Source organism: Daphnia pulex, chromosome 4, assembly GCF_021134715.1.
Source record: "Daphnia pulex isolate KAP4 chromosome 4, ASM2113471v1".
Lineage (NCBI taxonomy): Eukaryota > Metazoa > Arthropoda > Branchiopoda > Diplostraca > Daphniidae > Daphnia > Daphnia pulex.
The window spans coordinates 6,564,533-6,592,506 of record NC_060020.1 but is presented as its reverse complement, the minus strand read 5'-3'; the positions used below and the strand labels follow the sequence as shown (position 1 = coordinate 6,592,506).

Genomic DNA, 27,974 nt, shown 5'->3' with positions numbered 1-27,974 from the left:
GGTGTCGTCTTTTCTTAATATCGACAAATAATAATTTCTAAAAATAATAAAAAATTATTTTCAGTTTTAGAGAATTAAAAAAAATGTTTTTGCTGTGTTGGACTTTTTGTTCTTTTCATTCCAGAGAACCATCTGAAAAAAAAACAACAGCAAAAAAACCTATATTTTTAAATGCCGAACACAGCACTACCCGTGGGTTCAATGGCATTTGAAGCCCGCGGCGAGGACTCGGGGGAAAGCTGTCCTTGACACTGAGTCCTCGTATTATTTTCCTAAAATTTGACAGTTCGAGTTTGTTATTCGACGAGAGAAGCCGGTATCGACTGGTACTCTGAGAAGTGTTGTCGAGTTGCAACAGCAAGACTGCAAGAATCACGGTAAGGAGTGTTCATTCTGAACCAACACACGAGAGACACGTCATTGTTTCACTTTTCTAGAATTCACATAGTAAACCTTTACATGTTTCATCATTTTACAGATTTCATACTAGTGTATACTTAAGCTGAGTGGGTGGATTCCTCATTGTGCAGCTTATTAACAGTACAGATTCTAGTTCTCTACAAGGTCTTCAATTTTGAAAACTTGGTATGCAATTTGTTTTTATTTTCATTTATTTCTAGTCTGAGCATGTTTCTTTTTTCATTTTGTTTTCTCGCAATTGTTTCTTGCTTGCTGTGTGTTCTCTGTTTCTTTTATTTATTCATCGTTATATGGATATCACTTGGCTTTATATACCACTGGTTTTAGTATCTCTATTTCTACAGATTTTTAAAGCATATGTTTTTTTTTTTAGATTTTCCTATTCAAAGATTATAGTTTTGTCCCATACATTGTACTAAATATTGTGGTACTATTGTAGTATATAAATGAGTTTTTTTTGTTAGGATCGTTTGGAGAAATACCGTCATGTGTCGCCCAGAAACCCGGCACACACCTGTTGGGTGGTTGTACTTCCTGGCAGTGATATGCGTGACAGCACCGTTCGTCGTATCCCATGAAGCGGAAATGCATGGCTGGGATTCTTCGCAAGGAAAGAGAGCCGATGCCCTTGATTCTCTGTTTTCAAATTTAGAAATTGAAAAGCTTCAAGCGCTTCTTAAAAACATCCCACCTGCTGAGCTGCGGAAAGTGGCCAGCCAAGTTGTTGGCGACATCAGTGCAAGCCAACCCACAGAGCTGGAAAAGAGAAGATCTATTCTTAAGGCAATCAAGGAAAAGGGTCTGCTTGAATCTTGGAAGGAAGATCTAGAAAGCTTAATTTTTGACGACAACGCCCTTCCAACAGATGACTCTGATGACAAGGCAAAGAAGTTCCAGAATAACTTGAAGTGCAACGAGAAACATGGAGATGAGCCTTCCGTTCCTCATGAACACCACCATGATATGCCAGAAGGTCCTATGTCGAAAAATATTAAAGAATCCGTCGATCAGTTATTAGGCCTTTCAGAATCCAATGGAACACCCTCCTCTAGCAACCAGGAACATATTCTTAGAAATGATGCGGAATATCTGTTACAAGTGGCAGAGGATGAACTTGATGAACCAGAAGAGAAGCTTCTGCCTCCGAAACACGATCCAAAACCTTATCAAACCAGCAAGAAATCCTCTTCTTCAGAAAAAAGAAAAGAATCCAACAAGAAACCATACAAGAAGGAAGAACCACTTGACGCCCTGGTTGGCATGGCCAAAAAGTTGTTGGGACAGGAAGGAAATAATCCAACTCTAGACATCGTTGCAAACATGGCATCTGCATACATTAAGAATATGGACAACTCTGGGAAAAAGAAGAATGCAAATAGTGGTCCTGATCTGAGTGCGATGCTGCAAATGGCCTCTCTTTTCAGCGGTGGTAATGCCGGTCAAGACAATCCTCTGCAATCCATTATGTCTTTATTAGGTAACTCAGGCATGGACATGAACCAGCTTCTTCAAATGGGCTCGGCATTTATGGGAAATGGCTTGGAGGCTCCAGCTAGCCGAAAAAGCAAGTCTTCCAATCCCTTTGCAGAAATGCTCATTCGCATCGTAGCTAACTTTCTCAACATGGATTCTGTCGTTTTGCTGGATTACTACACCGGATTGACTAAGTTGACTGAAGCCAAAAGCTGGAATGAAATCAACGCTATTCTACGTAAAACCACTGGAATGGATGTCGAAACCACATTGGACTTGTTGATGAATGACGATGTCCGCCAACAGGTGAGCTTTTGTTGTGTGTTTACCGATCCTTATCCATTCTAATGCGTTTCAATTAGTTGTCTGACAGCGCCACATCTTCATTGGCACACTGGCTCCAAGAATTCTTGGACCCTGACAGTTTCCAGAGTAAAATCACCTATCTCAATGCTTTTGCGTTCCAGAACAAGTATCCACTTGTTGATTCCAAGAATTTCGTCGAATCACTATCTGTGTTAGTGGAACGGCTTTCTGAAGATTACTTAAACGCCAAGATCAATTTGAGACCGTACTTGAAGCAATCTGAAAAGCAAATCAATGCCTTGTTGCACGTTGACGGATCCGAACGCTTGGACTTCCGCAAACTAAGCGAAAATGAATTAGCTTTGATCATCCGAAATACGATGAAAAACGAAGTATTTGATCCTCTAGCGGAACTTTGGACTGACTTCAGGTATGCAACACGTTTTCCGAAATGCGCTCGCACCATTGTTTGCCTACGAAATGCTCCATCAAACTCTGCCAGAAGTTCGCAGGGTCTTAAACAAGGAGTCACTCGTGCTATGAGGTAACATTCTTACCAATAACGATTAAAACTTGTTTTTCACCTAAAAGTTTTGGTTTTTCTAGTACCGTTGTTGTCTGGGCGCTGAGCAAAACCAACAACAGGGGTATGCCACCATTTGATGTTCTGTACAAAGCCGCGTTTGATGGTACTACAGATTGCGAGGTATAAGTTTCATGCAGTGGATACTCCCGATAACTTTTACTGACCCATTGCCCTTTGCTTTTGCAGACCAAATATCGAGAAAACTGTAATCAGATTCTGAACGGACCTCTTCCGTCTATGCGGTTGGACTATGAGCATCACGAACTTTGATTCCATAGCCTTCGTCTGTAAATTCTCCTCTATGTCTAATCGTGTCTTGAGTTTTTAGTTTGATTTTCTTGATATAAGAATTTGTATTGCTGCTGATGTTAGTGTTCATTTAGTCAAGGTTTTGCTAATATTATTTTTAGTTTAGTTCTAACCCTACAATCTTTTGGAAATTTACTGGTTAATATATTGCGTGTAAATTTAGTTTAATTTTGAACTACACATGCTGTTTAAACACACTGACTTGTATTGAAATATCCAACATAAAATCACATCTCTTACATCACCAGAAATCAAAATAACATAAGATTAGCCAGACGGATGGCTAGAAAGAAGTACGAGAAACTATGAGAACCTCGATTAGAAAACGTAAGGTAAGAAATCAACATTTTTAAGTAGCGCAATTACACGCGCAGAGCATTTTGGAATAAAGAATTAGTAAGGTTCAATTATTATAGTGTCAACACAGGATCGTTTGTTTTTGGCACAACAAACATTAAACAAAGAGAGCGTGAATATCTCAAGGTTCACGATAATCCCAAATATTCAGCAGCTATAAATCTATTCGAGAATGCGGGCAAGACTTTCACTTTTGCTGCGTGAGTGGCGAGCCTGAGCTCCTCGCAATTTAGCTTGCCGAACATCTTGTTGGGCAGCGTGTAAAAGAGTATCGAAATTTTGATTCTGAGGAAAAGTTGCAGAAGTAGAAGCTGTCGCTGTATTCTGACTTGGCGACGCCCCATCTTCCGACTCCTCGGTTCCTTCGTTTGACTCGCTGCTGCCGCTGCTTTGGTTCTCAAAAGAGAAATGAACTTTGCGATCTTGGCCGGCTGTTTTGTTGGCTTCGTTGGCAGGAGATTCAGAGGCTCCTGCTGATGCTGATGACTCCTCTGCTTGAGTTAACGTAATGGCCGAAGAACACATCGGGCACTTCTCTTGGACATAGAGCCACTTCAATCGAGACCAAATTTGGAATGTTAGTGAAATTGATCGTGATTTTTTAAATGATTATTTTCTCTACCTTTCGAAGACAATTGCCGTGGAAAAAATGGCGACAGCGCGTGACACGTACACTTCCAGTGACATTCATTGTTTGATAGCAAATTGCACAAACGTCATTGTGGGTAGCCAACTGTTCTTGGCTGGCTGATGGCAAAGCGTTTATGTGTTTGACAGCTTCCCGTCGACGAAGGAAAGAGATCCATCCTGTCTGCAATCGTTGCCATACATTAAAATAACAATGGACAATCAGGACGGCACTATTTGACCACGACCACTGGCCAACTAATGATTCGTGGAAGCCAGCGCAGACGACGAATAACGCGACCATGAACTCCAAGCATCGAACTACAGCTCGCGTGTCTAGATAAAGAAAAGAAGCATATTATTTATTATCTTTCTCAAAATTTTGTAATAATTACAGTAAATGACGTCATCGAGCGCTTCCCATGCATCCTCACGGGTTGAATCGTAAAGGAAAAGACAGTAGATCACTAATAATCCAACAACCTACAAGAAAAACAATTAGATCAACTAGTCTTTGACATTATATTGATGGTGAAACTCACCTGGACAGAAGTCATCACGCAAGTGGAGATAACTACTAACGTCCAAAAGTTGAGATCAAAGATGTAACACAAGATGAACGTCATGTAAAGGGGGAAAGCGAAAAGGAAAACGCAGAGTAGCAAGATTTTGACGTGCCTTACAATGTGTCGGTCCTTGTTAGCAGAAAGGGCTAATAACATTGGCTCCGTTGTTTCGTAAACTGACTGAATTAATGAAGCTACCACAACAAACAAGATAATGGAGAAAATCGCTAATCGTTGTGGCATCTTGATACGAATTAAGCCAGTTTGAGCGGCCAAAAGAGCCATCGTGAGACCCTCTGTCAAACCGGTGTGGGGATTTTGTTCTGCTGCGTAAGCTTGATAGTTTTGGATGAATATTTTTATTCCGGCTTGGCCTAGTGCAGAGGCGTAAGACATGGCGACGCACGTACTAGCGAGTGTTAGTGGTGAATCACAAATTTGTGAAATAGCGCAAAGGAAAACCATGTACCACTCGTCTGAATAGACGCCGGAATTCGCTACTAGATCAGGGTGAATGAGCAAAGCGTGAAGTTGGTTGAGACAATGGCCCAGCCAAAACACGAAAAACTGACTGGGAACAAACATTCGCGAGCATACGTCCATAGCCAAATGTGCCAAGCTCAGGGCTTCAACCTCATGGACTGCGTACAAGTACAAAAACCTCATTTCACTGAGAATCGCAGGGACGCAGGACAGAACATAGTAAATAGCGGCTAGGATGATAGCAGCCGTTGCAAAATTATGAACAAGGAGTAGGTCGGACTGGGCGAAACCCGAGAGACGGATTACTATGGGTAAACAATAGATGGCTAAAAATGCCCGCTTGGAGTTTGATTCAACGTCAAGAAAGAAGTTGACGCAGGATACGATAAAGAGTTGAACAGACAAGACGGCTAACTGGTGCAATAAACTAAAACATTCTAGATCCATTTCCATTGGATCAACGATGAGACCAATACCGATGAGAGTACGCTCAGCAAATTGGTACGCTGGAACCTCAGAACTTATTCCAGGAGGTCTAAAATTGGAAGAGAATTCTTTTAATATTATTGCTTCTTTTAAGATTAAAACAAAACTTACCGAAACTCTCTAGCAAATTTCAGGGCATATTCAGGACTGAAATTTATTACTGAAGGTAGCTGGGCTGCTGGAGGAGTCACTGAACCACCACCAGATTTTGTGTATGTTGTATCTTTGTCTAAATCTTGGGACTCGATCAAAACAAAATGCCTCGATAAAAGTGATGCACCAGTTAATGCAGCCAAACTTAGGTAATGCATGTAGATGGTGACCAATTTTGGTAGTGGAACAATGAGTATTACTATTCCATGAATTAACACTGTAACCAAAACAAAAAAAATTGTAATGTTAATTAAAACAATTTTATATTTGTTATAGTTACTTAGATGGAAGATAAATGCATAACATTTATCCATAATATCAGAGGTTTGAGGCAAGAGGCGGTCTGAGCTTATATGACTCCATTGGTCAATCAGCATAAGCCCAGGAACACGAAGAACGACAGATGCGAAGCTCTCAAAATGTTCACCCTTAAGATTAAGATCTAATGCCGGCCAATTTCTCGTAGAAAACATATTGCTGGTCACTGACACAAAAGGAACAATTATTCACCGAGACTATATGTCTCTCAAGTTGTAGCTAAAGCAACCGCAAGGAGATGTCGGTTTACTAGCTAGAAATAAATACGAGCCTTCAAACAGTTCAACACACAAATAATGACACAAATAGCGGAATTACGACAAGTTTTTGGCTCCTGCTTGTTTCATTCATGTCCTACAGATAGCAGACGACTCACCTGTCAAAATTCAGAATATGCTTAAACTACTTTATTGTTCCTCTAGATGGGTCTGTTTTCATATTAGAATTAATTTGAAAAAGACTAATAAGACAATAAATATAATGTGATGTTTATTCGTGCAATTAGTACGAGGTTATAAATTATATTTGTTCTTTTTTCTTTGAATTCACTAAATTTCACAAATCTACTAAATTCCATGCTATATGAAAATCGGGCAATGTTGCTTTCTGCGAATTTAAAATTTCGCTCGAAAATTCATAAAAAGCGATATTATATTAAAAAATTAATTATTTGAAAATATTGTGTTATGCATTTTGCTGAGAAGAGTAAGATTACTTACTTGACAATAAAATGCACTGCATCGTCACCAAAATAAAAAAAAGTTATGTTTCAAAACGATATTTTATAAGTAAAAACAAACAATGACAAAGTTAGCATGGTCGTTTTCATACGTAAAACTCCAATCACATGAAGGCTAATCTTTTATCGCAAAAGGGAACAATTCGGCTAATTGAACTTGGCTCATAATTACAAAACTAGGGGAATTATATATAATGCTAGCTGCTTTAGTTCTTACTCTTTGTTGTAACGAATAAATACCCCAACGCTGTTACACTTGAACTTAGTTAAAATAAGAAAACTAGGTGACTCCACGGTCTACGTAAACAAAATCGAAATCGTCGAAGAAACGAAATGCAGTATGATTGCCATTGCCTGCCAATCACGAAAAGGTTTCTGCAAGAAATCACGTTTTGATAATCACTCTTATTTTTAGAAACAGATTTTATACGCATCATCACTTCCCATCTCTGGTTATATTTCCATATTTAATAAGTAATTTAACTTGCCTTCCCGTTTGTGCCCAAAGGGTAGCCTACTATTCCTCCACGGGTACGCTTTTGTTTATTAGCGGCTTTAGCGCGCTTTCTTTGATTTTTGGCTTTTTTGCAGACGAACTCATGAACAAGCTGAACAGCTTCCGAGAGAAACAGCTGAGCGTTATTCACGTTTTTGAATTTTTGATCACTTGCTCAGTCTTCATCTACTCTTCAGTCTTCATTCGTGTGAAGTAGTAGAAAACCTCTTCGAAAATTATTAGAACAAAAAAAAAACAATTAGTGCAATGAAACTGTTTTATTGTGGATTTAATGGATTTGGGCAAATCAAATCAACAAATTTAAATGATAATGAAAAATCAGTAAAAGTTGATTGTTGCTGGCCCACTCTAATTTTCGAAACGGAAACCGATTCTTTTGAAATGTTCCTTGGTTGGTCTCGATTAATTATCACGACAAGTAAGGCTATTGACTTGCATATTTAAAGTGGTCTAACTCATTCTTTCTATGAAATTTAGACGGTGATTGCATTGTGAGTGGATATTGGAATGGAATTTCGGGTTTCATAGGTTCCATCAGCAAAGGAAGCTGTTTAAAACAAGTATATTGTGTGATAGTTTTTTTAGTCACAGTGTTTTTTTAAACAAAATTGTTATAAATTAGGTTACATGTACTGAACAGTTTGCTGTGGGTATCGATAGAAAAGGAATGCTAAAGAAACAAGCAATAGATATTAAATCATGTTGTTGGGAAGATGTGCATATAGAGTCTGCTGATGAGGATCAACCAAAGCCTGTTAAATTTGTAAAAGTTTTAGGCAGTGAACATTCTGTTATAGCTCTTGATGAAATCGGTATGTTCTAGTTTAGTTTTGCCTTGAAGTAAGAATCTTTCATTATAAGAACGTTTGTGGCAGGCAACATTCATCTTCCACCTTCACGAATTGAAAACATGCAGTCAGTATTTGTTGCTATTGCTAGTGGAAAAGAACATTTTATTGCCTTAAATAGTGAAGGAAAAGTTTACAGTTGGGGTTCAGGAAGGTCAGTGAAACTTAGATAAAACATTAATTATTTTTTACTTGAAAATGTGTCACCTTTAAACTTAACTTTTTTTTCCCTGTTAAGTCGAGGCCAGCTAGGTCACGGTAGCATCGGGTCAAATGAATATCCTCAAGAAATTGAGGTGCTGGGCGGAATCAAAATTGTTCAAATTGCTGCTGGAGGATGGCATAGCTGCGCGTTAAGCGAATCAGGAGACGTTTACGTTTGGGGGTGGAATGAATCCGGTCAGTTGGGTTTACCCTGTCGTAATCTGAGTGGTTCTGCTAGCAAAAGGTAAAACGATACAGTGCCCATCTAGTGATTTCGGTGCAACTGGTGGACACTGAACTCCGGAAATGTTCTAAATGTATCAGATCATCGCACTCCTCAAACGCTTATTGATCTCTCCTTTTCTCCCGGGAAACAGTGAACATGTCAGCATCCAATCTGAGCCACGTCTTCTGGATCACGCGATGCCATTTTCTTTGGACGAAGCCAACGTGACTTCGATCTCATGTGGTTCTCGTCACACTGCGGTGACTCTGGGTAAATAGCATTTTGTCTTGTTTGAACTTGTTGGTGTGTCTGTCGTGTCCCCGCATTTTCCCATCCGTGCCTTCTTAACTACGTATATACAACCATTGATTTCTTTGTTGGAATGATCTCCCTAGACAATAAATCAGGCTGGTCATGGGGCTGGAACGGCTGCGGTCAATTGGGAACTGGCGACCGACGGTCATATGACGCACCCGTCTGCGTAATTCAAGACGTTGAAAAAGTAATGTGCGGCGCTTGGAGCACGGCGTGGCTTTCAAACCATTGACCAAAAGAGACATCCGATGGAAGAAGATGGAGAGAGGGAGGGATAACGATGAGAGAAGAACAAGACGAAGTTTGAAGTTGGAGCGAAAAGGAATACGAGACCCTGTGGAGAATGAACTGCACGTCACCATTTCGAAATAAGCGCGGCCGTGGCGGATAGGCTGGACGATCCTAGCCGACGGATTCATGCCACCAGGTGTGAATTAAGATGTTGAATATGCAGCAGTGCCAGCAACCCTATAGCCGGCTGGGCCGTTCTGATCTTCTACTCTATACAGTGAGTCACGTTATCTATTCATCTAATCCTACCGAGTCCTCTGATTTCTATTCATCAGTAGGCTCTTTTCTATTAGTCTGTAAAAAAAGGAAGATAGGGGACACAAAAAAGGAAAAGCGAACATTGCAGCCTCCGTAGATAATTTCCATCGCATAAACATTCGGAGACGACATAATTTCCTTCTGAAAAGATTTTCAAAGATGTTTAATCCGATCCCGTTTCCGTGTCGGGCGAGCATTATGTGACTTAGAGTCTATAGGGAAGAAGAAAAAAACGGAATCGTCCGTCTCTCTTTTTGATATTTATGATTATTTCTGTAGGGGGCTTCCATTCAAGTCTCTACCTATTCCCTCCGCCATCCGCTCTGTGGCGCTATTCCCTGTCTTGCCGTCCCCCTTTTGTACGTGTGTGCACCGAGAGAGAGAGAGTATATGGTGGGCCGCTGTGGCTGTCTGCGCTTTAGTAGAGTGCCGACTTTCTCACAGTCAACACGGTGACGGAACTCTTGTGCCGCGCATGTGCATCGATATGCTCCTTACCATCTTTCAGGTATACACATTTGATTTTTCGTTTCTTTTTTCACAGTACCAGCTAACCTTTTATCCCCTTACAATGAAAAAGAAGAAGAAAAAAAAAAGATTTCATGGTTTTTCTTTCATTCAAAACTTTCCATTTTCATGCCACGGCTATTGTTACACTTTTGATTGAGTAATCCGATTCGGTTTGATTCCAAGGAAATCGATTCAAATGCTAAAATGGTGAAATTTTTCGTGACGGAGGTGGTGGGGAGGAGGGGGGCAGCATTCAGAGAGCTTTGTGTGCCGCAGTAGATGTGTTTGAATTTGGGTGCGGAGCGCGCGGGAAGTGGATTCATTGGACTGAGGTTAAATGGTGTTGCATAAGAATCGACGGTATTATAAGACCGTTTTTTACTCTCACGATTGTAGCCCTCGTTCCCCCCATCCTTGTATTCCTCGTTCTCTTTCCGCTCTTCTCAATCCCCCCCCCCCCCCCTCTCCGTTCCTTCGTCTATATCTGATTGTTAACAATGAACTGGCACAGCGTTTTTCAATGAGATAAAAAGGAGGGAAAAAATGGAGACTTTTAAGTCTTGTCTGACTGTCGCTCTTGCTGAAAAAAAAAGTGTCCCCTCACTTATGGGCCTGGGAGGAGCAGTAGACTCGTTATCAGTATCTGGAGCGCCGCGTCCGTCAAATGTGTGTTTGACGTCCGAAGGGAGCGTCCGTTTACCGTCTCAGCGGATGGCCATTGACTCATCAAATTGTTTCTCACACTTTTGTTTCTTTCTCTCTCTCTTTTCTCAAACAGGTTTAATTTCAATCGATTTCCAGCTCTTGTTTGAAAATCCAAACTTGAAATTCGTGGAACTTTGTCTCCGTTTGTGTGTGTGTCTGTGTGTGTCCGCGCGCGCGCCCCCGAGTATGTGTGTGTGTGTTTAGTTTTGTGTAACAGCTATTTTGAGTTTCCACCGGACACTTACCACCGAGAGTTGCAGAGATTGCGTGAGTGACCGAGTGTGTAGAGTAAGCAGAAGGTGAGCGCGTGTGCGTGAAACACGCCAAACAGTGAAAACGGATATCTCGTCGTAGTTCCAAGTGAAACGAAAAGTTAAAGAAACAGAGAAGACAAAAGCAAACAAACACAAAGAAAGACAGAAAAAGACAAATATAAAAAAAAAAGTGAGCGACAGAGTGACTGGTTAGAGTCCAGAAGACTATGCTGTACCAAGGTTGGCTATCTACCGATGGCCGTGCACCAGCACCAGCAGGCTAGATCATCCTCGTCGTCGTCGTCAGCAGCAACAGCAGCAGCAGCCGTTACAGCGACAGCAACAAATACGTGGTGGTCTTCTACGTCTTCGATTTGGTATTCTGAGAGATCCTTGTGGTGGCAAAGCGTCTTGCTCACGGACAAAATGCGAGCCTTTCTCTTCCTGTGGATTTTCGTCCTGCTCCTGCTCCATGTGGCCGGCGGCGGACAGCGTGATGAACCGGCCCGCTCGGCCGGAAAAGGGGCCGGTAGCGATGCGGCCGCCTTGCCTTGCTCGAGACTCTGCCAGTGCGAGGCCAATGCGGTGGATTGCTCCAACCGCGGACTGACTCAAGTGCCGCTGGATTTGCCAAAGGACGCCGACAAGATGTAAGTCAATGCTCCTCATCTCTCCGCTATCGTCGAATCTGTCCATCTCTTTATTCGCCAATTTTTTCTTTTCTCTCGTTTTTCTGCTTTTCCTTTTCCCTTTCGCATCTCGACGTTTTCCAATGTCGTGTGGAAAAATGCGGAAAAATGACCTTTTGTTCTCGATTCGTTCCATCATTTTGGCGTGTTCCTTAAAGCCAACTCACGACTCGATCCCGATCGGTAGGACGGAGGGAATTCATGGCATTCCCAGAGAAACGCGCGTCCGACTCGCTGTCTCGCCCTGACAGCCAAAAAGTCGTATTGTTTTCCACTTGATTACCCACACAATGTGCTCGGGTTATTTTTTGTTTGTTTTTGTTTCGACTGCAGCAGTCTGCAAAGAATCGTGTTTTGTGTGTGTGCCTCACGGGTTGGCTCCTCCCTGCTGCCTCTCCCTTCTCTTTGACTTCATGACTGACTTAGACTAGGCTCTTTTTACTTTGGGTATTTGACTATTTTTCTATGGTGTCTCGGTCACGAAATCCCACTCTCTTTCTCGTTGGTTTTACCGTCTCTAAGCGGGTGATCTTTCACGCCAGGACAACGTGATACGTTATAAGGTCACCTTCTGCCGTACATACAGATGGTGGTCTTAGTGGGCCCCGTATTACATCAACTCTCGGTTGCGCCGACTGAATTATTTAAACAGAGAAAAACTTTTTCCCCAGTTGACATGTGATTGTCGAGCTTTATAGACCGATCGAGCGTAGGGGAACGAATTCAAAGTTTTTAAGGTGACACGCATGTGAATCGTCGTAAAAAAGATTATCATCCATGACGCGAGAACTCTCTTTTGTCGCTCTAGTCTAAACTGCAAACTATTTGTGTGTGTGTGTGTGTTACTTTTGTCTCTTTATGGCGTCATCGTTTTGTGGCCAGATCCGCGATAATAAATTCTCCTTGGCACACGCGGTGTGTTATATAAAAACTATATACCTGAGTTAATCTACTTTTCTCGGCGACTGCCGACTACTAATAGTTCGTTGGACAGTGCAGGCGCTACCCGTTACGAAACCGGTATTATCCCGATTGCATTCATTTTTTGATTGTGTGGAAATTCAACTCTCTGCGGGTCTGGCGAGTTTTGTTGGAAGGAAGCATAGAATTGGAATCTCATAGAAAGGAAACTTTGCTTCGAGTTTTTTTTTCTTTTGCTAAAATTCCACTCGGAAAAGAAAAGAATAGAAGAAATAAATAGGGACGATATTGAGAGATTTGTGGGGGCCGAACCCGTAGCGAACCGGAGCTCGTGCACCGTTTTTTTTTTGTGTCGTGATTTTGTGTGTGTGTGTGTGTCGAGGGGTTAGCCTAAGCTATTTTTTCCGTTTTAAAAAAATTCATTGGTTATTTAGTATATTCCTACGGGTTTATACGCGCGAAAGGTGAGCAGCACGGAACACGGCCCCGGATTTCGACTCGATTGCCGATCCCGGACGTTCCATGGTGGGCGACGACCCCATTCCTCATTCCCTTCCTCCATTTTTGTCATGACTTTGTGTAGCACACTCTAAGCTCATGATGATGATGATTAGGGTTTTATTTGTCGGGTCTTGTTTACGGTTTATTTTTTTCGGGCTGAATTTCTATTCTTTTTTTTATTATTTTGGGTTTTCACGCCCCTCTTGATCCAATCCATTATCTCATCTTCCGTTGTACATATCCGGATGTACATGTTTGGCCGTACTTTTGTTTTTTTCCAGTTGGTAATTATATGGCCTTGTGCAATTTGAATGTAAATCACCTGAATTTTCTTTTTCTTTGCTCGTGCGATACGAGTAACCTATTGGTCACAATGGCGTCATTCTCCTTTCTTAATTCGTTTATTATTTTATAATCCACTACTATATTGTCGTCCATAGTATTATTATCTGAAAGAAAACAGCGTCGTCACTTGGGTAATTTTCCTTTCTTCATCTTCTTACTCATTTCTTTTTATGGCGAGCTTTTTGAACTTGGTACTTGTCATGTACATCATAAAAGTTTACAACAGAGAGAGAGAGAGAAAGAGAGAGAGCGCTGGCCAAGAGAAGACGGTAGCTAATGTTTACCTTATATGAACGGATAAGTTTGCTCTAGGAGAACAAGGAATGTTCCTTCTCTTGACTTTGCACACACGAACGAGAAACAGGACGGGGCTCGTGAGCGTCTCTCTCTTTCTCTTAATACTTGAAAAATCTTAGTTCCTCTATCCCAACATCGTGCACATTCCCCCCCACAGGCTCCCACAGGCGCAACAACAGTGCCGGTCGCTGGGCTAGCTGTTTATTATGGGGCTGATGTGTGTGTGTGTGTGTGTGTGGCAAGAGGAGCTAATGGGATATGATTGTTACAGAATAAATCAAAACACAAAACAATAGGGCAAGAGCCCAAACACAGACTCTCTCTCTCTCTCTCTCCTTATTCCTCTTTCTCTTGTTTTTGTTTGTCGGAGGAGGAAGCCAGGGAAGCTAAGGGGCGCGTGCACGCGGGAGCTTACAGAGTAGCTGGAATGAGTGCTGTCCATTATCTAGTCTGAACGAAGGCCCCCCATCCTAAAGTTCAAGCTCTTGCCCTGCATCTGCTCGGTTGCAAGTGGATCCAGCTCAACAGACACCTAACCTAACACGCCACTGCTCCTGCAGTTAGAATATTGTTGTTGTTGTTACTGTTGCTGCCACCGCTGCTGCTGCTACTCGGTTCAATATCAAACTTGACGGGCCTTTACCGGAAGCGGATAACACTAAGATTTAAGGGAAGAAGGAAGTCAGAGGGAGAAAGAGAGCCGTCGTCGATGAAGCGATAAATAGTCGTCTAGTACTTAAACACGAGAAGAAGGAATGCTGTGATCGCTAACGGTTTTTTTGGCGGTCATCCAACCGCGCACAAGAAAAACGGCCAGCGACTTCGCGTCCTTCTCAAATGAGCTGAATGACGTCGAAGAAATTATTTTCAAGGAGGCGAAATGGTGAGAGAAGAGAGAGAAAGATGCTTATTATAATAAACGATGTCGATGTGTTATGATCGATGTCGTTTCCCATGTCGATGGACGCTGTCTAGGCCCAGCGGAAATTAACGATCGGCACCCTCTGCGCGCTCAGACTCTTCTTTTGCTCTCTCATTCTAGAAGAAGAAGAAGAGAAAAAAAGAGAGAAGAGCTTTTCTTTCTCTTTTCTTCAACAACCCTCGTACAAATTTTTATATTCGTTGGGTTTCACATTTTGTGAAAGGGCGCCCCAATCTTAGATGATGAGGTAGGCGGGGCATCAGAGAAGTGCAAAGGAAAAGAAAACTAAACTAAAGTAGAAAGAATGGAAGGAAGAATAGTAAATGGATTCTACGATGCCCACCCCACTGCATCTAACTAGATTGACCGGCTCTCACCTTTTTTTTTCTTTTATTTTTAATACTTCCACAGCACTGGACGGCCGGTTTGAAATGAGAGATGGTCTTGAAGAAGAAATGAAAATTCATCTAGTAGAGTATATTCTATCCTATTCCGTACAAGGGCAGATCTATAAGTATAGTTACACACACACACACAACTAAGTCGTATTTATTACGCCGCCCTTTGAGTGATTGATACGTTTATCGTTATCAACAAAGAACTGCATTGTGTGTGGAGTCTTTGTGGCGCTCTTCCTTTTTTTTTTCTTTCTTGTGGCTAGCGCCAGTCTGTCCCGGTGGATTACTGTATCATGGAGGAGAGTGCGGCGTGAACCATTTTGTTATTTGTTTGCGAAGATAATCAAAATATTTGACGATCGGTCAATTGGACGTTGGGAATTTTCATGGACAGTCGACGAGTGAACCAATCACTATATAAAACGCACTAAACTCGGTATCTGTACAAAATAACGTCAGGGCGTCATTCCTTTTGGTCTACCTCGTAACCTAACGTCTCGGCCACCAATGACGTGTTGTGTGTGTGTGTGTTTGTATATGTTGCTGGTTCGCCTCAACTCTCTGGGAAAAGATGAGATTCTTATCCCGACTTCTTGTTCCTTTTTTTTTTCTTTTCTGTTTTCTCTTGTTCTCCTGTGTAGAATTCAGACAGAGGAGTTGAAACATTTGTTTCGACGGGTTTTTATTATTTCTCTTTTGGGAGAAGAAGACGGGCTCGGGGTAGCAGGAAGAAGACGAAGAAGATGGGGTCTAGAGATCAAGTCAGAACTGTCGGAATGGGGCCCCGTTGCACTTGTGTCTCTTCAACACACACAAACGTGGGAGATTGAGCCCGCAGATTATCAAACAAAAGAAGATGAAAAGAACCCCCTAAAAAGAAGAGAAGCGAGCGAGGTGGAAGAAGAAGAATTCAACGCGCCGCGCGCTCGATTTCGTGCCGTGGTCGTATCGTGTCACTTGACGTGAAAGACTACTACATCCACACACACACACACACTCCACCCCACCTTTAGCCTACCTAAACCAAATGATTCCCCCCAAAAAAACCTCTGCGTGTGTGTTTGTCCCACGGGTTGGAAGCCGCTCTCCGTCTCCGTCTTTTCCCGTGTTTTATTTATTTATAAATCACAGATTGAGCCAGAGAGAAAAAAAAGGGGCAAGATATTTTAGTTGTTTCATCTCAAATTGGTACCGCCTTGTTGTTTCTTTCGTTTTTTTTTCGCCATCATTCCAGTTGCGTTTTATTTTATAGCCGTTTTAATGGCCGGGATAGAAAATGGCAAAGAAGTAGAGAGAAAAAAAGAAGGTATAAATATACGAATATGTGTGTAGGGAGAAAAGAAATGACGCCACTGATAATTTACGATCAAACATTTTTTGGGTTTTTTTTTCTTTCTTTCTCATTTCTTCTTATGTCTCTGCGCGGCTGTTGTGTTTGTGTGTGTGAGGAGGTCGAGGCCAAAGGGAACAAAACATTCCACCTGGCCACGAGATTTGAATGTACGACACGACACAAGAAAAAATAAAGGGGGGAAAAATCCACAGTCAAATATCGCCTTCTCGTGTATTTCGTTTTAGGTTAATCGCGTGTAGGTGACGTGAGCAGCTCCAGACGCGTCCATTAAGTGTTGATTTCCCAGTCCGTGATTGACACGCATGTCAACTGCCTTTAAAAAGTTTGACACATGAGCGATAAGAGACGCTCTCTGAGGGGGAAAAGACAGTTTCCCTTTGTCTTCCTTTATGCTTATGTTGTTTCCTTCGACTCGATCCCATCTTTCCCTTTTTGTTTGCGGTCTCATTAGACTTTGAAATACTTCCTCGAGTTGATGAAAGGTATCAGCCCTACAATAGGGATGTTAAAGGGGAAGAAGAAGAAAAAAATCGGCAATCAAAGCCGCCCTTTTCTTTTCTTTTTTTGAACCCAAAATTTCTTTTCTTTCTTGAAGGAGGATTTTTCCTCGGGTAGGAATGCGATGCTAGAGAGGGGGGTTCTTGACGAGGGAGGGACCCACCGCGGTGTTGGTCATGTCGACACTGGCTGAGCTGGCCCCGAAAATGTGCCCGCTCTTCTCTTCTCTCTGCTCGGCTCTCCGTTTCCATGACAAATGGACCTGGGCCGGCCCTTGTTGGGCACCGGTTTGTTGGACATGGGCTACCTTTTTTTCTTCCTCCCCCCTCCTCTCTAGGATCGGATCGGTCGTGATTTACACGATAGATGAGACTTTTTTTTTCTCTCCCCCTTATTCTCTTTTCTTTGTAGAAAGAGATTTTTTTTCTTTCTTATTTTTAAGTTTCTTTTTTCCCTTTTTTATTCTGTTTGACTTTATTCTTCTACCCCCCTTTAACTCTTAACCAACTATATGGTCGTCTGGTCGTTTCTCCCGATGGTTAACGAAGTACAAGGGAAACAAAATGGGCTCGGGTTATGTTTACTACTGGCATTCTTGTTTTTCCATGTTTCCGACTGCGCCCCACCACTTAAAAACAAAAAATGGGACGATAATTAAAAAAACACAAAAAATAAATAAATAAATAGAAAAAATGCGCCAGAGAGAAAGAAAATGAAGTAACGGATTGAAATGTCGGTTGTTTTCAATTTGATTCTAGTCGTAAATCAATCGAGACAGCGGAAATGGGATTCTGGGGTTATATCGTTGATCTAATATACTGGGAATGAAGCTATTTGATATCGTTATCTCGGGCTTGATTATCCATACCCCTTTCCCCCCAACCCTCATTTGGACTCTAATGCAGCCAACATGCGAGAGAGAGAAGGGAAAAAAAAGTTACAGCCCAATCGAAATGACCGAGGTGGATTCGTCGAAATTATCTCGAAACAAAGAAAAGGAAAAATCCAGCGGAATTCCGACTCCCCCCGTGGACAATTTTATTTTAGCGCAGAATAAAAAAAATGCACCTGTAGAAGATTGTCGCTATTAGCAAGCACCCTCACCTTGACGTGGTGTTTAGGTGCTGCGAGTCTAAACAAACCCAAGGGGGAAAGACAAAAGAAACGGAAGGGTGCCTTTTTTTGTTCGTCTTTTTTTTTTGTTTTTCCTGTGAGAGAATTCTTGAGCCTTTTACACGTACCCCACCTTATCACCTCATTGTGTACTGCCCTGGTACATGTATACATGTGTGTGTGTGTGTGTGTGTGTGTACTGTACTCGTACATGATTGTTGGCCTCCAATTACTACCTACGGAGTCTTCGGGTTCCACGAAACGAGAGGTCTATTACAAAGGAGAAGGAACTACACTTGTACTAACCAAAGGGAAAAAGAGAGAAAACGATACACGGAGTTGTATAGCGGGGGGGATGCACACGCAGACGAGTCTGGTTGCCTTCTGTGAGTTTGTTCTCCTTTTTTGTTTGGTTTTTTTTTTTTCCGTCTTCTTCTTCTTTTTCCTTTCCGTCTTTTCCGAAGTGAATGTTTGCTCGATGCTAATGACTCCGGCTGTGTGTATTATAATGTAGTCGGCCGCCTTGTTTCTTTCACAATGGAACAGGACCGTCTTTTGCTCTTTTTTTCTGTAGGCCGTCACAGTGTTTTTCTTGTTACCGCTCGACCTATTGAAAATAGAATGTTCTTCATTAGAAAGAAAGAAAAGAAAAGAAGTAGGGCCCCCATTGTACAATCTGGAGAGATGTTGGCCCAGTTCGCTGCACGCACTCTTAACAACACCAAGCTGTGCAGGGTGTATTAGTTGTCGTTGCGTGATCGCCCAGGAAATCCGGCCAACACTTCTTCTTGTGTTCACGTCTCCGGTCCTTTTCCACCCGCAAACGGGACGTTGTAATGAGGACGGCGGGAATTTGGTTGAAAGACGGCCAGATATTCACGAACGACGTCTCTCGTCAGGTGACAAAACTCAATTTTGACCGCTGTTGGCTCTCGTAACAGTCGAATGAAATGCGAGTTGAATCGACACTCGAGGTTTCGAATGGTCCCGCGGCAGGGGAGTTGTATAAAATTTTGTAACCGATCCACCGTCAACCCGGTGGTGACGTCAACCGCAGCGCATGTGTCGCCAGTCACGTAGCTGTTTGTCGAACAAATTGTGCAAATTTCTTTTCACACTAACGCATTTGAGAATCTTTAAATGTGTCTCGTTTCTCCTCTCTCGCCAGGTGCCGTATCCAATGTGTCTGTAATCTGTTGGGTTTCTTATTTTTTCCTTCCCTATTCGCCAAAACGGAGAGTCACCAACGGTGGCTGTCACCGATAAGACGACAATCAAGCGCGAAAATTGGCTAAATCTTTTCACGACACCCGAGACGCTCCTCTCCCTTTTTAGTGTGAAAAAACTTCCAATCGCTAAACAATTTGACTGGAGATCGTTCCTTCTTCTTATTTTATTGGCCTTCGCATTTTAGCGAATGCTACTCGTATCGTGTCTCTTCTTTTTTTTATTGGTTTTATACTTTGGATGGAATCCAGTCACGCCATCCAATCGAATGGCCCATCTGTGAAGGAAGGGGAAAGGGAATTGGAGAAGAGCCCGCAACAAGCAAACGAAGTACGAACCTCCAAAAGCGATTGAAACATGATGACTCTGTGTCGCCATAATTGAGTTTCGAGAGATTTCTTTTCTATTATTTGTTTAGTCCTTTTTCTCTTCGTAAAAAAAAAAGGAAAGAAAAAAAAATGTTTACTCTGCTGTTATTACAGACACAGTTAGATCGAATAAAATTTAAATGGCCATGCCCGCCATGCTCCTTCAATGACAAAAGATTTGAGACTAGCGGCAGTGACTGTCTCTCGCATCGTAAAGAAAAAAAATAATAAACTTTGTTCAAACAAAAAAAAATACTAGTTGGGCTGAAGAAAAGACCGGAGGGATAAAACAGATACAGTGTGTTATAGATCATCTTTTTTTTTAAGGGTAGAATAAGTTTCACAAAGTTGTTACGATTTGCTCCGGTCTCTTGTGAAAAAAAAAGGGGAAAAAATGAAATGAAATATTATCTAGAAAGGGTTCTCTCATACTCGGCGATGATTACCGGCCGTAAATACCCGATGAAGCCTGCCATCGTTATGGAAAGAAAGACGAAACAAATACAGTAAGCTAAAAAAGGATTTTTTTTTTGTGTTTCTTCTTTCCCGAAAGAGAGTCTCTATTTCATAACGAGCGCAACGCGGCATCTTTTTTTTTATTGTAAAAGGAAAAAAAAGGAAGAAGAGTTGTGTGGGCCTGACGGGCGAAGAGCGCTGTGATTGCCATCCTAACTTGTTTCTTCTCTTCAGTCCATTTCGCCAAAAGACGATTCTTCATTTCTCTATTCGGCCTCTTATGCTGTTGTTTATTTTGTTATTTTTTTGGTTTTTGTTTTGTTGCTGCCCGATCTGCTGGCTGTGCGAGCCCGGCTATAGTCGTGAATCACCGATTGCTTCCATCATCAAACGAATAATATCGTATAGTGCCCGAATACCCCGTCGCGTGACTGGCACGCCGCCTTTTTCTTTCTCTTTTGCCGACGACGTTGTTAATGTAACTCGAATCTTTATGTGGATTCTCGTCTTCGGGTTTTCTTTTTTTTTCTGGTTGTTTCTTAAAATTCCACCAAATTTATCCACAACCGACGCGCAGCCAAATGGGGAAGAAAAAACGGTTGCAAACCAATTTTTTCCACTTTTTGTTTACAGTGTTGTTTCCTTTTTTTTCTTTCCTTTTTTCTCCCGACGCGTATTATAGTATCGTACAGTATGCTTTATAGCCTACAACCAAGATTGGATTGGTCGACCAGTAGTAAAGACATTGTTTTTGTTTTTCCGGCTGCCAGCATAGTGGCGTGTTTTTTTTTATAGCGAGCCATGAACGCAGCGAAAACTTTTAGTCTTCTTCTTTCTTTTCTTCCGTTTTCTGGAAATGGCGTGTTTCTCTCGATTGGTAAACCGTTGAGAGAGTTTGAAGTCAAGCAAAATGCTATACATGCCGTACACAGCGCTATAGTGTGTAAGCTGTCTCGATACGAATCGGACGCTTGTCAGTGACGAATGAACTCCCCGGCGCTCGACCTTGTACCTCGGCCCCCCCCCCCCCCTCCTATCTTCTTTCCTCCGCGCACTAATTAGACGCGCTGCTTTTTGTTGACTGAGACGTCGCTCTCCGCGGTCTAGTCCGTCCGCCAGGCTCGCACAACTTTTTACTACTACAATTACTACTACCGTCTGTCTCATCCGTGTCAATCCAAACATCTCAATTAGTCCGTCGACGCGCACCGTCACGCCCAAACTCGTTTTATTTTATTTTATTTTTTTGCCTCGCTCTTCCCGAGCGGTTTTTTCTTTTCGCGAAACCGTTTTTTTACTCATTAACTCTTTCAACCAGCACATCCATTTTCGGTTGTTGTTCTTGTACCCCCCTCCACTCGGAAATTGAATTGTAACGAATGGGATCTAGCCGACACCAGCGTTCGCTCTATATAAGGGAAGTACATCGTATAAATTCGACTCAACTCGGTCCGATGATCTTTTTTGGTTGTTGTTGTTTTTTCTTTTTTTTAACCTTCGTGTTTTCGTGTTATTGAACTATTACGTGTGTAGTTCCATCTGATAAAAGGACCTAAATGAAGTTTACCTTGTCGTGAAGGCTATAACTGAGAACTTGTATCGATTTCTGTGTCGATACAATAGTTGGATGCCTGTAGGAAAACATCCTGCGCAATCGGAAAAGATAATAATTCCGGTCCCGTTGTCTTAAATTGAGCGATCGATCGGGACCGAGTTTGTAGGAAAATCAATCAGTTGCCACAGCATTTTGAAATATTCAGTTCGCATGTTGGATGTCAGACAACCGGTTTTCTGTGGGATTTTCGAGAATTCCAGCCGGCCCAAGATTTCTCGATGTCGATGAAATATTCAGCTCCTAGTCTACTTGTATTCGATTGTTAAGGAACTTCCCCCGAATATTGATACTTGGAGAATCGGAGAAAGAAAACAGAAAAAGGAGGGTCGCAATATCTCGGGCGTTGTTTATTGTTCTTGTGATTGTTGTGATTGTTTTCAGTGATGGCTACTAGGGAGAGAATCGAATTTGGCAAAGCTCTTATCGGGAAAACACTGATATCGTCGGCCGGCCGATATATTGGACGACGGCTTATCCAATCCTAGCTGCCCATAAGACATAACAACTTAGTGTAGTACTGCCCAGCGCCAGTTCCCTAAGAGATGAAGGACAAAAAAGCGGACCTACTGCGTATATAAGTCTTGCTTTCTCGTCGTTTTCTCAATTGCGTCCCATACAGTAAAAGAAAAGCTTTTATATGCCGTCTTTATGTAGTATTACACGCCTATAAAAAGGACGAAGGAGAAGTCTAGTTGATGCCTGTATATATATATATTATTAGATTTGAGTCGCATTTACGAGAGATTCCCAAGGAGGGGTCGAAGGAAGACGTTGGTAACGGTCAGAGATATTTCTTTTAGGAAGGGGGGATATATTTTTGTTCAAAAAAGAAAAAAAAACGGTTGGAGATAAATACCAAATATGTAGATAGATTTGTCAGCGACAATGGTCAGCCTTAACGTTGAATGATGGTGAACCTTTTCTTTCTTGTTTTGTTTCTTTTTGATATGCGACGAGGGTTGATTCAATAGAGGGGGGGGGGGTGATGGTAGCTGGACCTATAGGAATAGTGGGGGGTGTCTCATTCTTCCCGACTCGGAGGAAACATTATACGGTTCCGTTTGCCAGAGCGGTGCTGTTTAGTGTGTAAAATTCCTTTTGGGAACGACACGCTCCTGCCGGAGTTACGTGCTTCGAATAAAAGATGCTTTTCGGTTTTTTTTTAATTCTTTCCCCCTTTTTTCTCTCTCTCTCTCCACTGCCTACCCCTATTTTTCTTCGATTATTTCAGTATTTTTTTATTTTTTACTGTTTTTCGGTGAGTCGGTAAAGTCGGTGGCGGGATCAAACCGGATGATATAGTCCATTTGTCAAGTCCTTCTCCGCTTCACGGTTATTTCTATTTTGTGCGTTGGAGCACATTCCGACAGGGATTGCGTTTGAATCACTTTGAAAAAAAAAAATGGAAAAAGAAGCCAGTAGCTTCAGCTTCACTATAAAATAGTCAAATCTCCCTTCAGAGTTGAGAATAAGCTTTTAACAATAAAAAATAGAGGGGTTAAACCGTTTGGCCGTTTTCCGACTTAACTCGAAAAAATGCAGTAGTAAAATCATTTTAAATTGTTCCTTCTTTGCTTTTGGTCAAAGTTAAATGTGTAAGACGACCAAATAAGGGGATATGTATAGATTATACACCGCGCTTGCTGAAGAATAGTTAACAGGAGTCAGTTGTGTAGTGGTGCGTGTCGTTCGCCTTCTTCATCATCATCATCTTGTTGTTGGTGTTGTTGGTGTTGTTGCAGCTGCTTTATTCCGTTTTCATTTTCGATTTGGTCGTCGCCGTTGACTCGGGGTCGTAAAGGCCGACGAGTTGTTTTGTAGGCCCCAAAAGAAGAAGATGAACAATTTATCACAAATTTTTGGCCTTCGTGAATGGCGCGAGACGCGTAGCCTTTACGTCCTATCTTCTCCCGATCTCTTGCGTCCAGAATTGGTCTTGGTCATCGTCAACACGAGGGGAGGAATTAAAATTAATGAATCATCAAATTCGAGATGGAAAAAAAAATCTCTCTCGGGAAAGATTAACAGGGAAAAGGGGGGTTGACCCGGATCTTCTCACCTACTTTGATTCGGAAAAAGAGAGAGAGAGAGAGAGAAGCTTGAAGAGTTTTTGTTTGTTTGTGTTGGAGGATTTTTTTCCCCCCTCGCTCTTCAATGTCGTGTGCGATGACAAACTCCCGCGTTCGCCAACGGCCATCACCGTCTCTCATCTCGCGCTATATTTACGTAGTATTCCTGGAACTTCTTTCCTGGAGGGCTATGTATGTGTGTGTGTGATGTCATGCGACGCGCAGCTAATCTTAAAAGTCCCCCCCCCCCTACACCTCTCCCGCCCTTTTCAATCCGCAGCGATAATATTTACTCTCGCTTATCTCGTGACTGTATTTTATTTTTTTATTTTTTACCGAGAAAGTAACGACGACTCGGCAAGGTCTCGGTGTCACTCGTTTCGCCCATTGCAAATCATATCCTGGCCGCACCTCCCGAAAGTCAACAAATAATATTGCCTTTTTCTACTTTCTTTCTTTCTTTCTTTTCTTTCCTTTCTCCCCTCGTTTTATTGATGATAAATCGCCAACTAAACTGTCTACTACATAAAGTCATCGTGCCGCTCTTTTCTCGAAACGGCGACGGTGAGTGAGATTGCGTGTTTGATTTGTTTGGCCAGTCTCTCTTACTTTTGGGTTTTTGTACGGGGTCCCTCCGGATCAATATTCCACTTGATAGAGACAGACAGATAGAGAGGAAAGAAGGAAGGAACTAGTCATGCAGCATTGACGATTGATATCGATCGAAATCTGTGATGGTCTTGTGTGTTTCCGAGATCCGAGCCACCCACTTTAGATACGCCATCCGACCGAGAGAGCCAATTGTATCAACGGGGGCTAATGCACACAGTTTTTTTCCTGCCTTTTTCTTTTGTCCACCTGGTCTCTAGCCGTACACGCATGAACTGACATTACAGTTCTTTTCTTTTACTTTTACCTGAGCCGGTCAGACAGTAACACAGCCAAGTAGTGTCGCTAATGAAGCCCACCCAGTCTACCGTGACCTTTAACTAACTATCTATCCTCCTCTATCCCTTTTTAAAAAGAAGGGGGACAACTTTTTGGCCTCCTATTTTTCTTTTTGGTCCGTTTTGTTGTTTGTTGCCCCAACTCGCAACTAATTGACGTTGTCCGGGTTTATTTTGAGAGCAACAAGATTTCTTTTTAAAAGAAGCCGAATCCTTTTTTATTTTTTACAAAAACGCCAATACCCAAGGCGTGGTTTTGTTCGTGCGGTCTCTAGCACTAGAGATTTGGGTTATGCGCTAACCAGATCATGCGCGATTTTCCAAATTGGTCCCTGACTAATTTTACAATGTCAACTTTTAAGCTCCTTGTATGGAGGGCACGTAGTCGGTTGCCTGAATCACCGGTGCACCTGGGATGACTGAGGTTGTCCCATTTTGATTTTGTCTAAACGCAGGGGGGGAAGGGAAATGAATCGGTATATATACGGATCCAACAAGAAAATGGATGGAAGGTGTAACACAATTTAGCCATTCAAAAAGAAGAAAAAGGGCGAAGTTAAAAAGAAAAGGAGAAGGGTCGAGCCAAAAGGAAGCGAATGTCAAAACCCGAAAAGGCAGAAAATTTCACTGCGGGACATCACCCATTTGTCATAAGCCCAAAATGGATTTGGACAGCAGAAAACACTAGGAAATGTGTGCAATAACTTATCTCCTTTTCTTTTTAGAAAAAAAGGAATACTATTTATTGCTGAAAGATAATGTGCATTTTTCTTGGCGAACAAGATAATGGGTTATCTCGATACGTATCCCATCACGTAATGACTCTCTCTCTCTCTCTCTCTCTTTCTATCTATACACACTCGAAGCCGCGTGAGTGCGTGCAATCGTTTTCCTTTTCTTCGTCGCTCAGCTGCGAAAAAGACTTTTTATGATCTTTGAATGCATCGACTGGGGCTTTGTGTTGCTCTAATCTCTTAGATGTGCGTGCGTGTGTGTGTGTGTGTGTCTCTTTTCTGCTGCGGCGCTGCTGGTCGAATGCCAGCGCGAAAGAAATCAGAAAAAGAACATGAACTTGATGCCTCGCACAATCTGTCTTGATTAGATCCGTCATTCAAACAGCTGTCGGCCGGCCAGATCGTATCCATCATTGAATACAAAACTTTTTCTCTTTTTTTCTTTCTTTTTATTCGTTTCATTCTTTCAATGCGCTGGAAAGTGAATAGAGACCTGATTCGTTGGTCGTCAGATCTCCACGGTAGTAGACTGCTGGCATTGTCGCTTTGGTCAGGTGTCATTGTAATCGATCAAGGCAACAACAACAACAAGAAAAGGAGAAGGAAACGGTTCGTGACATTCTATCTGTGTCGATGGATTATGTCGGTTGCGGCAAGGTGACGACAAGGGGGCAACAAAAGGAAGGGGGTTGGTGGGGTTTGGACATTCCAGCGTCTGGCGGTGTCGTAAGCGATGCGATGTCTTATTGGCTTACGGCCGGAATGTGGCAACGAGTGGCAAAGTGTCGCTGTGTTCTTTCAGACTCGACTGTATTTGCACCACCACCTAATACCTAAACACACGATTTCTTTCTTAATGATATCGGAGGCTCTGCGCTCTGCCGTCGTTCCCTTAATAGACTATCGGCGGAATTTTCGTCTTTCATGTTTCGCAGACAAATAAACGATGGTTTCGTCCTCCGTGACCCACTTGGGCTCACTGATAGATTGTCTCTCCTGTTCTTGTCGTTATTCTTTCTGTCGAATCTTTTCTTTCCGAGAACACGACGAGAACGTGCATAGCTCTTGCCGGCGGAACGAGAGTTAAATCAAAATTACCGACAAGACACAGTCAGTCAACTCGATCGTGAAAATGGATGGGAGCTAGTTCGTGATAAGGGCCTTGTCTTTTTCCCTTGGCGGAGAATGGAAATTGTCAGTGGGCAAAGAGAAGCTGCTGGAACGAAGCGTTTATTGTCTGTGTGTAGGTCGAAAGGGCCTCGTTTCGTTTGAGCTGGAAACAGGATGAAGCCATTGCGGCCCAGCAGTCGAGGCGGGCCATGCACTCATCTCTATTCCCGCGACCTATTTTTATTTGTATTTACTCTCCTTCTTGTGCCTTTCCTGCAATCTATTCGGATGAAAAGGGGCTGGACGGAAATCGTTTTCAACACGCTGCTTGTTGTCGTTGTCATGATCCAAAAAGGAAAGAAGTTCTGGATAGAAGATGGCAAGTAGAGAGAGAGAGACTTGACTTGACTGACTCTATCTTCCCGGTTGCTGCTGGCTGCCGTTTTTTTGGCTGCTTCTCCTTTACAAACGCGGATGCTTTCTACATTAGATTGAAAGCATGTTGGGAGAGTGGGGTAGGAGGAGTCGAGGTCTCAAACTTGACACTAGTCCCTCGCTAGTCCCGCGAGAGAAATGAGGAACAATATCAGAGAGGAAAATGGGAGACTCTAAGACCTAAGAGAGAGATAGATAGAGGGGCGAGGCCGTCAATGAAATAATCGGCCACTCGTTCTCCTTCTCCCAGATGATTTCCTCTTGTGGCTCTTGTCATCTTTCTTAAAAGACCTTCTTTCTTTTCCGTCTTTTCCTTTCATTGTTCAACGAATTTATTTTTTTCTTCCCCCTCGGCCCATGTCGTCCGCTTCAATCACAGCCGTTAAATTCCTTCCATTTCGGTCGCTTATCCACAGATGATTGGCTTTTGAGACTTGAAAGGCTCACAGGGGACTCTGTGCTTGTAATTGTATTCCATATTGTGGAGAGTGTGGGGCTGCTCTTTATGAAAGATGTGATCGGAATTTCCGATTCCGAAATGGCCCGTGGACTCGAGTCAAATGGAAGGATGATGAACTGTTTGAAACCAAAGACGCTCAAGCGATTGAAAGCTAAAAAAGAAAGAACAAAAAGAAAAAGAAAAAAGTCATCAGCCCATGGAGAGATGGGTAAAAATTTGTCTCGTTCCGTTGTTGACTGACCCCCCTCCTCTGCCGCAGAGGAATTCATCCGATGGATCTAAAAAGAGACTTTAAGAGGAACGCGCTTGTATACTGTATACGCATATTGTATAGGGAAAACACGATGGCGCGTCCCTACGTCGCGACAGATTACTTCCCCCCGCCACTGGGAAAGTCGAGACGGACCTAAAAGTCTTTGCCCGTCTCCAAAATCATCCTCAAACTTTACACACATATATATATACGTGTCCGCTCTATCTCTGTTTTGTTCGACATCTTCTCTTCTTTTCTCTCTCTTAAGTGATTGCTTCCTATAAGCTAAAACAACGAAATGAAGGAAAAAA

General features: G+C 42.4%; 3 protein-coding genes across 4 annotated transcripts in view; 2 read left to right on the top strand and 1 right to left on the bottom strand.

The window, feature by feature from the left end:
* The first annotated feature begins 124 nt into the window (after nt 1-124).
* LOC124193274 lies at nt 125-3,291 on the top strand. The gene is made up of 6 exons (XM_046587033.1): nt 125-377; nt 479-585; nt 885-2,199; nt 2,256-2,743; nt 2,806-2,905; nt 2,972-3,291. Exons 3-6 carry the CDS (start codon nt 907-909, stop codon nt 3,053-3,055), a joined length of 1,965 nt encoding a protein of 654 aa, XP_046442989.1. The 5' UTR covers nt 125-377; nt 479-585; nt 885-906; the 3' UTR covers nt 3,056-3,291.
* On the bottom strand, nt 3,282-6,497 carry LOC124193273 (RING finger protein 145-like). The gene is made up of 6 exons (XM_046587032.1): nt 6,047-6,497; nt 5,725-5,983; nt 4,621-5,662; nt 4,474-4,561; nt 4,074-4,414; nt 3,282-4,003 (listed from the first exon to the last, which is right to left on the bottom strand). The coding sequence occupies exons 1-6, from the start codon at nt 6,237-6,239 to the stop codon at nt 3,614-3,616; spliced, it is 2,313 nt and encodes a 770-aa protein (XP_046442988.1). The 5' UTR covers nt 6,240-6,497; the 3' UTR covers nt 3,282-3,613.
* A 2,667-nt stretch (nt 6,498-9,164) lies between these two features.
* Nucleotides 9,165-27,974, top strand: part of LOC124192847 (protein slit-like) — a 68,431-nt gene continuing 49,621 nt past the window's right edge. The window contains exons 1-3 of one of the 2 annotated variants that reach the window (XM_046586340.1): nt 9,165-9,441; nt 9,762-9,990; nt 10,771-11,601. In XM_046586340.1, the coding sequence (XP_046442296.1) occupies nt 11,207-11,601 (395 nt within the window). In that variant the 5' untranslated portion in view covers nt 9,165-9,441; nt 9,762-9,990; nt 10,771-11,206. The remainder of the gene's footprint in view (nt 9,442-9,761; nt 9,991-10,770; nt 11,602-27,974) is intronic. The other variant, XM_046586341.1, reaches the window with a different exon arrangement.

Coding starts and splice junctions, on each gene's coding strand:
- LOC124193274 (XM_046587033.1), top strand. CDS start 907: ATGTGTCGCCCAGAAACCCGGCACACACCTGTTGGGTGGTTGTACTTC. Junction 2,200..2,255: donor ATGACGATGTCCGCCAACAG/GTGAGCTTTTGT, acceptor CGTTTCAATTAG/TTGTCTGACAGCGCCACATC. Junction 2,906..2,971: donor ATGGTACTACAGATTGCGAG/GTATAAGTTTCA, acceptor TTGCTTTTGCAG/ACCAAATATCGAGAAAACTG.
- LOC124193273 (XM_046587032.1), bottom strand. CDS start 6,239: ATGTTTTCTACGAGAAATTGGCCGGCATTAGATCTTAATCTTAAGGGT. Junction 4,562..4,620: donor GCGTGATGACTTCTGTCCAG/GTGAGTTTCACC, acceptor TTTTTCTTGTAG/GTTGTTGGATTATTAGTGAT. Junction 4,415..4,473: donor GCTCGATGACGTCATTTACT/GTAATTATTACA, acceptor TTCTTTATCTAG/ACACGCGAGCTGTAGTTCGA.